The sequence below is a fragment of the Physcomitrium patens genome, chromosome 3, assembly GCF_059467195.1.
Source record: "Physcomitrium patens ecotype Gransden chromosome 3, ASM5946719v1, whole genome shotgun sequence".
Classification (NCBI taxonomy): Eukaryota; Viridiplantae; Streptophyta; class Bryopsida; order Funariales; family Funariaceae; genus Physcomitrium; species Physcomitrium patens.
The window spans coordinates 4,349,192-4,358,684 of record NC_143412.1 but is presented as its reverse complement, the minus strand read 5'-3'; the positions used below and the strand labels follow the sequence as shown (position 1 = coordinate 4,358,684).

The window sequence follows — 9,493 nt, the reverse complement described above, 5'->3', positions numbered from 1 at the left end:
AGGAATAAATTAAGTTGTTAATACTTCTTTATAAAACATTGTAGAAATTTTCGAAATCCTAGTTTAGATATATACTGGTTAAAAGTATATTTTAAATAGGAATAAAATTTCAGTAAATTTAAAATATTATTCAATTTTTTAAAAAATATTATCAAAATATCAAAAATCTTCAAGCAAAGTTTCTTGGTAATATAATTTCTTAAAGTTTGGCTTTATTCCAAAATTTCTAGAATAAACACAAAATTATTTTTCGAAAATTAAAGATGATGTTAAAATGTAACATCAGCTCGCACACTAAGCCAATAAGTTCGAGGAATTTGAATTTCCAGTGTGAGAAAAATTATCATTAATCAAGCACGTTCTAAACCTTGATTTTCCATGTGCAGGAGCAGAAAGTCAACGCTTGACCGAGTGACGGGCAGGCTGCGATGCAAGCCCCGATCCAGCGGAGACGACCCGATCCAGTGCGTCGTCCCCGCGCGGGGAAAGCTGACGGTGAGCCCCTCTCCCTCGCAACACGACGTGAACTCTTGCTCGCTCTCTCTCAATTCTTTCCTCTTCGCCTCGATCGCACTCGTCGTGTGTCTCGATTGATCTCCATGGCCGAGCTCCTTCTCCCAATTCTTGCCCTCCGTTCTTTGTCTCTTCCCAGGGCTTGGGCTGTCTGATTTTTCCCGCTCCCAACCACCTCTTATGGCGGTTTTTCTGCGCTCTTGAGCCATGGGGCCAATTGCTTAGCACTTAGTTTGAAAGCCTTCATCTCGAGATCTTCAACGGTGTGAAATTTCATTGGTGTGAGGAAAATTATTAGCCTTCCGACAGGAGGTGGAAGGCTTCGAGGATATTGGATTGAGCCAAGGAGGATCGAGGTCGCTGTTTGGAAGACCAAGGTTGTCAAACATGGTCGCCATGGATCTGTTCCGATCGGAGGAGATGTCTCTTGTGCAGCTCATCATTCCTGCCGAATCAGCTCACGATACTATCACCTGCTTGGCTGAGCTAGGTCTGCTCCAGTTTAAAGATGTGAGTCTCGTACCGGGTTTCCACTTCTTGCGTGACAATTACGGTAACTTCGCGTAAATGACATGTAATTGTGTATCAGAATGGGAGGACTTATAGTAGTTTAGTCGCTGTACTTTCAAGGATATTCAGAATTTTTTGCGGTAATTAATGGATGGGCTGGGTATTATGTACGCGTCCAAGGCTCCAGCATAAATATAGTTTCTAAGCCTCAAACGATTGGTGTCGAAGGTCTTTTTTTTTTTCTCATATACTAGATCGGTGAAGTTGGTTTTAATGGTAAGATGATTTCTTGTTCTGCATTCTCATGTGATTGCATCTAGATTTTTATTTGTAAATAAACCTTAAAAGGTGAATGTTCCCTTAATTACAGTTTTTTTGGGGGAAGCAAGGGTTTGATATGTGCTTCTCTTTGGTTCTATTGGTTGCGTTATTGAAGCTTGAGGTTAGAGTCAGAATTTGGGGAAGAATGAAAATTTTCTAACCCTTGTACTTAAAATATGTCAGTTAGAAAGAGGTTGTACAGCTGCATGTTTCAGGCATCTTTAAGCACATTCTTTTTTTAAGGATCCTGATTGCTGCATGTTTACTGCTGAATCCATTTTTTTGGGGTAGTATGTATGATTTTCGGATCGGATCTTGTATTTTCCTTGTTAGGAATATTAGTATCTGATTTTTTGGAGGTTCCGGGATGGCTCTGATGCATTGCAGAAGACAACGCAAATCCAATATATTTAAAGTTCCGTTTGACATTCATAAATAGCGTTTTATGTTTGCAAAAGAAGCATAACTTGGAAGAACAATATATCTCTGTTTCCCCGCAGTCTGCCTCCTGGGGTGAATAAAATGCTTCCAAAAAAACATGCTTCAAATAGCGCTGAGCGAAGAGTCGCATTGTAATTTTCCTGTGCTGATGAAACAACAAAATTTTCAATATTATAGTTATTACCGTATACGAGTTTTTCTTCCTTACCAGTGCCTGCTGCTTGACATGGTAGCTAAATCCAGAGAAAAGTCCATTCCAGCGAACCTATGCTAACCAGGTGGGTTTTCCGACATCCGTCAAAGTCCGTTTTTGGTTGCCACTGCCTAAAAGCTTGTTTATTGCCTTCATCCGATATTGTTTGAGCATTTTTTTGCGTCTTTCACACTTTTTGTTGGTCAAGTTTTTTAACCTTGCGTTGCAATTTTTAGCTCAAGCGATGTGGAGAAATGGGAAGGAAAATACGTTACATTCAGGACCAAATTGCAAAATCTGGTAAAACATCTTCATACAGACCTTTAACGGACAAAGATATCAATTTGAATGAGCTGGAGACGAAACTCACGGAACTCGAGGCTGAGTTGCTAGAGATCAATGCAAATACGGATAGACTTCAACGCACCCATAGTGAACTTACGGAGCTCCAGTTGGTACTGCACAAGGTATCAGATCCGAACTCTGCAGACAAGATTGAGTGCATGTTGGGATCAGAAGTTGGTGTCATACCTTAAAATATTGTCCACTGCTGTAGTGGCTGGTCTGGATGGAAGTAATGAACGCTGTATACTATTTGACGGCTTAGTATGAAGTATACCTTCTGGTTTCTTCTGCACATACATTTGATGCTGACCTTGGCAAGAATATTTGCATGAGTACTCCTCTAATTCATTTTTGTTGCCTCATATATGTCAGTTGAATCATTGCATTGTTTTCTGTGGATAGGCTGGTGTTTTGTTCGGTTCCGCGAGAGATGCAGCAAGTACTGTACAACACCAAGGAGCAGATACTGAGAATGGTTCTTCTATTGAAGAAGCCGTTGATTACCCACTTCTACAAGAGCAGGTGCAGTGTGCTTCAATTATGACATGAATGTGAATCTAAGATTGTCTCGGTTTTGAAATAGCTTTCTTTCATTGCAATCCTTGTGTATTTTATTGCTCTTCTACTTCTCTATCCCGTGTAAAGGCAATGTCATCTATTGGGTGATTCCCACAGGAGATGCAGACCGACCCCTCAAAGCAAGCCAGATTAGGTTTTGTTACAGGTTTGATTTCTAAGGCTAAAGCTGCATCTTTTGAGCGTATTATTTTCCGAGCTACGCGAGGCAACATGTTTTTGAAACAAGCTCCAATCGAGGATGCGGTTTTGGATCCAGCCACTGGTGAAAAGGTCTGCTGATTACTAACTCTCATATTGAGATTTAGACCGTGATAATCTCTTTTTTCACTTATACATTACACAAACATCGAGATTCTGTTCATTTTATGTAGTGTGTGCCACTTTCATTAATGAATAAGTCCAACTTTGTTTGTACCCGTTGAAAATTTGGAGGGAAATTGGCAGAAGAAGGGTGAAGTACCCGTCATAAAGAGAGGTGAAGAGAAAGGGTGCAGTGTGTTCTGTTATGTCTAGAATTTTAGATACAGAAAATGGCCGAATTTTTCGGTCTTAAAGTACTCTGCCCATACATAACACAAACTGTGTGGAACCGTGGATCAATTTGGACGTTCTTTGGGATCACAAATTGCTTTCCTTTGAGTAACATCTACAATTGGCCAAATGTAGGTGGAGAAAACAGTTTTTGTATTGTTTTTCTCTGGAGAGCGCGCCAGAACAAAGGTTGTTAAGATTTGTGAGGCCTTTGGAGCCAATCGCTATCATTTCCCTGACGATCCAAATAGGCAGCGACAGATGAAGTCTGAGGTACCAAATCTACGACTTCATTTGTGTTTTCTTGTTTACTTAACTAAAGAATTGTCTTGAAGTCCAAGTTCTAAATTGATCTCTTTTTCCATCCCAGATCAAGGGTGGATTGGATGTTCTGACACTACATCCTATTATTGAATTGTACGTTTTTATTGTATTATGTTGACTTCTAGAGCTTCTGGCGTTTTGAGAGTTCTCAGGTATCCTCAGTTGTAACCCACAAAGTGTACTATTTGTATACTGGATATTAATTCTGGATTGTGTGATGTTGATGTAGAGTATGCAGATTTGTATTGTTCAAAACATGTTAGTCATTCTCTAGCTTTTTTATTCTGTAGGTCGATATGAGGCTGGTTGAGCTGCAAAGTACGCTTGATGCTGGTATTCACCACAGAGACAATGTTTTTAACAGCATTGGATACAATCTTGAAAAATGGGCTGTTATGGTGAGGCACATTGTTGATCACATGGATATCCCCACTTCTTTTTTTACATGTTCTTTGAATATTTTGAATCCAAAGGTATTAGTTTTGAATCCAAAAGTTCAAAGATGAAAAAAATTCTTTGAATTTATCTTCTTCGGTTTAGGGTTATTCTTGAAATTCGCTAGTTTTTCGCTACTGTAGGTGAGACGTGAGAAGGCAGTGTATGTCACGCTCAATATGTTGAGTATTGATGTCACTCGCAAGTGCCTGGTAGCTGAGGGTTGGTGCCCTGTCTCTGCCAAGCCCAAGGTGAACCTAACCTCCCTCTTCATTTTTGTAATAATAAACATGAGGAAATCCTTTTTAAATGTTTGCAGTTATTTATTGTTTATAAACTTTTGTGCACTTGTATTGATTAGTTGTTTCATTTTGGATTTGGGAGTTTAGATTCATGATGCTCTTCAAAGAGCTGCACACGTCAGCAACTCTCAAGTGAATACGATCTTTCAAGTGCTTCACACAAAGGAAACACCGCCCAGTTACTTCGAAACAAACAAGTTCACAAGTGCTTTTCAAGAAATTGTAGAAGCTTATGGGTAGGTGTGGTGATCAGTATAATTATGTCGAGGAGAAGCTGGTCTGTGATTTTTGCTATTTTTAACTGTCAAGCGATTGTGGTCATATTTTTGCTTCTTTCACACGGTACTGATCATTTAAACATGTACAGAGTGGGGCGGTATCAGGAGGCAAATCCTGGTTGTTTTACCATAATAACATTTCCATTCCTGTTCGCTGTTATGTTTGGTGACTGGGGCCATGGAATCTGCTTACTTCTGGGGGCACTTTATCTCGTATTGAATGAGAAGAAACTTGGAAGCAAGGTAATTTTCTAAAGTGGAATATATTCCCCTGCACACAGTAGAATCCTTGGTGATCTAAGAATTTTTCTTTTTGTTCACATCATCTTAACCCCCCTTTGCTTCAAGATTTAGGTGACATTTGAGATCTGTGATAACCTAAAATTCAGAATTGTAACTGCAGAAACTTGGCGATACTATGGAGATGGCATATGGAGGTCGTTACGTGATTCTCTTGATGGCTATGTTCTCTATTTACACCGGTTTCATTTATAACGAGTTCTTCTCAGTTTCATTTGGATTTTTTGGGGGATCAGCGTATCAGTGTCCGGACCCACAGTACTCTGTCAAGAATTGCCCGTAAGTTCCTTTCAGTAGTATGTTATTTGTGGTCGTTTAGTTTCTTAGAGAAGCTTGAAAGCTGTGTAATGTCTTTTTTGGGCTCTCCTCCCGTAGTCCTTTAGAAATTTGTTGTGTGCTTCTTAGCTTCAGCACCAGTTTCCGAATCAATTAGTTAAGTTGGTTTGGTTATATCTGATTTTAGGACGGCGACTACGTCGGGAGTGGAGAAATGGTCTTATGAGCCTTATGCATTTGGAATAGATCCTATTTGGCATGGATCACGCTCAGAGCTCCCATTTACCAACTCCTTAAAGATGAAGATGTCAATTCTGTTGGGCATTTGTCAGATGAACCTGGGAATTCTATTGAGCTATTTCAATGCTAGATATTTTCGCAGTGCACTTGATGTTTGGTAAATCCATCTAGCCATTTTCCAGATATTTGCAAGATACCTGCATTCAGTATCGAAGTTTAGTGCTTTACAATCAGGTTACAGACATGCCCCAAGTTCGAGTTTGATTGCTTGTAGAGATGATTCCAAATATGGAAATTGGTAGTTTGTGTGTTCTTTTTAATCAGTTGAAGTGAATATGAAGTTCGTAATGAAATTTTTATGTATGCAGAAAAAATGTTTACGGATGTTCTCATTTGATGTGTTGAACACAGGTATCAGTTTATTCCGCAGCTGTTGTTTCTCAACGCTCTCTTTGGCTATCTTTCGTTTCTGATAATCCTGAAGTGGTGCCAAGGAAGCAAGCCTGATTTGTACCATATCATGATTTATATGTTTTTAAGTCCTACTGAGGACCTAGGAGAGAACCAGCTCTTCATTGGGCAAACTTATGTTCAGGTATTACGGTATTACGATTATTCTCTCTGAGTCAAAGATTTTGCGATGTGGTTCAGCCTTGTTTACTATATTTAGATAATTTGAGCTGCATAATTGGAGGTCGCGTCAACACCCAACTCTGGTGAGTTATGTAAAGTTTATGTTTTATTTGTTTGCAGATTGTGCTGCTTTTAGTAGCCCTGGTTGCTGTTCCTTGGATGTTGTTTCCAAAGCCCCTGATTATGCGAAAGCAGCATATTCAGGTGCAAATCTCTTCCTCTGCCGCTTACTTTTCGACCTTCTAATGAAGCACTCGTCCGTATCTCATGTTGTCTTGAGGTTTTTCTGTTTCATGTGTACACAAGATATTCTGACATTTACAAAGTGCTTCTGTAAATTCACTTTTTAAGTCTCGGTTCAAAGTTGATGAACTGTAATTGATCCTTCTGCTTTTGTTGTATGACAAGTATTCTCGAGCCTTTACTAATGCCAGTTAACGTCGGTAGAACACGTAAATATTCCATGTCAAGTATGTTTTGCCTTCTTTTACATGTTTACGTCGTCTAAATCCTTAGGGTCTGCAAATTCTTCTGTTGGTTTTGATTCTTATGAGGATGTCATAAAAGGATTTCTTATCGAAGCAGGCTAAAATGTTGTGCTGACTGGATTGAACAGAAAATGCATGGGCGAACTTACGGATTTTTGCGAGAGTCTGATACCGAATCAACTGATTTGGAAGTCGACGTTGAGCATGACGAAGAGGAGTTCGAGTTTAGTGAAGTTTTTGTGCACCAAATGATTCACACTATTGAGTTTGTGTTGAATTCTGTATCCAACACTGCTTCCTATCTGCGGCTGTGGGCGCTCAGGTAATTCTCTTAGGTGTTGTTATTACTTTGTTCCATTTAGAAAGTCTTGTGCTAACTCTTTTTAACGTGTTGACGTGGTGTTACCAGCTGCAAAAAAATTGTTCTGTATCGACATGGTTCATGCTCTCTCGACTGATCTTTTCTAGGACTTTTGGCCTGCAGTCTTGCACACGCACAGCTTTCTGCGGTGTTTTATGACCGTGTTCTCATGTTCGCTTGGGAGTAAGTTTTTTTTAACTATGTATTGGATGCTGTCTGCGTTGCCATTCGAGCTTAAGAATTTTCTTCCCAGTGTCATTGGTAGTGCAGGCAAACGTAGAGTATCGGTACGTCTTTTATTAGCACTAGGCTAAATGAAAGTCAACCTGTTATATTCTGCATGTTTCATTCATGTGGTTCTAGGTTTAAGTTATAAACCGATAAAAAAATTTGAATTTCTGCAAGTGTGGACAGTAGAGTTTTCTTCATATTCGTGAATACTAAGGATTGCCATTCTTGCAGGTACACAAATCCGATTATTAGACTAATTGGTCTGATCGTATTTGCAAATGCAACTGTTGTTGTGTTGTTGTGTATGGAGACATTGAGTGCCTTTCTTCATGCACTGCGTCTTCATTGGGTGGAGTTCCAGGGCAAGTTCTATCAAGGAGATGGCTACAAGTTTCATCCGTTTTCATTCAAAACACTCTTTGAAGAAGATGATCTATAGTTTCCATCTTGAAGTCACTACTAAATATATATATTTTTTTTGTCTTTCCTTCCATGTATTATTTCAGTTGTACCCATTATTCTCAATAATTCAAATTGCTAAAGTATTCGAGTTTGTTTGCACGTTCGTGCATTGTCTCGAGGTTAAATCATGCGTGCAGACATGATGTTGCATAGGAAAAAGTTGACATGGTCGTACTGATAAAGTGTCGAAAGGATATTTCAAGAGGATCCTTCATGAGTGATAGTTTTGGGCATGAACGGGGATTATCACTTTGGTTAGTTGCTTTTTGTGCACAAGAGCAGATCATCAATAACATAAGAATATTAAGTACTTAATATTTCTGCTGTAAGATGGATACACTAAAGGGAAAATCAATAGATTGAGGACTATTCTGCATGTTCACATGCTTAGATACTATGAATGTAGTATCCTCTTTGCTTAATGTTGTAGCAAAATGCTCTGATGGAGCACGTGAAGTTTTGTTATTGCTAAAAAGAACTCGACCATCAAGTTTCAGCCATTTATGAAAATTCAACAATACCAGTTTATGTTAAAATTCAATATAGAGTTAAATAAGAGAAAGAATTATATTATTTGATAATAGAAATGGTATATATACAATACAAGCTGTTATTTTTGAGGTATTCTTTTTGCATGATTCTATCTTTTACATTTTATTCAAACTATACTTCAAGCATAAAGTCTTGATATTCTCTACGTGCTCTCATACCCTTACTATGTAGATATTCTTATTATGTATAATATTCTTACTAATGATTTGATTTTATTTTGTTATGCATGGATATCAATTTTATCCACATTGTTGTGTGATAACATGACTAAATAGCGAAAAATAAAAATATGGATGTTATTATAAAAGAGCCTAGCAAAAAGATGTAGAAAAATAAGGATGAAAGTTAGAAAGATAGTAAAAGATTTAGTCTTAATGCTGTTTTTTTGTAGAAGGGACTTCTATTTACTTTATAGAGGCATAAATGAGCCAAATCAAAGTAAATGAGATAAGAAATTAATATAGACATGTTTAGGAGAGAATTAATAATAGGATAAAGTAAAAAATTACCTCAAATTATCAAAAATTGATTCTCAGAGATGACCAGTTGTTAACCTTAGTCGAAATCAAATCCCAAGCCATAAAACCATGCTTATCCATGACTTTGGGATTCTTTAGTAGATTAGAGAGTAGAATTTGACAGCAGACTTGGGGAGGAATTTTTGGGCATTGGTTTTATATTACTTTAATCAATATTGAGTTTTTGAAGGATTTTCAAAGTTAGTGATATTCTTGATTGGTTTAGATTTTGAGAAATAGAAATATGTTTACAAATTTAAGGATTTCTTGAGTTTTTTAGTGTATGTATAGATGAATTTTGGACAAAGTGTTGGTGTGCTAGTTATAAATGTGTGTGCAAATTTTGACATCAATCAAATAGTTAGATCAAAGTATGTAAATGATTTTGTAGGTTGAGGTCTCAAAAATTGGAGTTTGAAGGTCAATGAATGTTTTTAAGATCTTCAACAATTTGTCAATTAGATTGAAGTGATTTTATTTTTTTTAATTTATTTTTATTATTTTTATTTTAAGGATATTAGACTTGATTTCTAATGTTTAAGTGGAATTCGAGAGTAATTCAATTGTTCAAGAAAGAGGTATTGGTGTTGGAAGTTTAACATTTAGGTTGGAATAGAAGGTTTCTTAATACCTGATTGGATTATCTTGCATTTCTTTCAA

The 9,493-nt window shown here is 37.6% G+C and overlaps 1 protein-coding gene across 3 annotated transcripts; it reads left to right on the top strand.

The window, feature by feature from the left end:
• Positions 1–887: 887 nt before the first annotated feature.
• On the top strand, positions 888–7,862 carry LOC112280509 (V-type proton ATPase subunit a3). Of its 3 annotated transcripts, none has more exons than XM_024516065.3 (17): positions 888–1,023; positions 2,019–2,063; positions 2,215–2,445; positions 2,726–2,845; positions 3,008–3,172; positions 3,569–3,706; positions 4,048–4,155; positions 4,336–4,443; positions 4,582–4,730; positions 4,862–5,015; positions 5,176–5,351; positions 5,536–5,745; positions 6,000–6,183; positions 6,342–6,425; positions 6,838–7,031; positions 7,194–7,253; positions 7,533–7,862. In XM_024516065.3, exons 1-17 carry the CDS (start codon positions 901–903, stop codon positions 7,738–7,740), a joined length of 2,457 nt encoding a protein of 818 aa, XP_024371833.1. In that variant the 5' UTR covers positions 888–900; the 3' UTR covers positions 7,741–7,862. The 3 variants fall into 3 exon arrangements, with proteins under 3 accessions (XP_024371833.1, XP_024371831.1, XP_024371834.1); XM_024516063.3 differs by having other exon boundaries at positions 2,999–3,172; XM_024516066.3 differs by having other exon boundaries at positions 2,999–3,172; positions 7,178–7,253.
• The last annotated feature ends 1,631 nt before the right edge of the window (positions 7,863–9,493 follow it).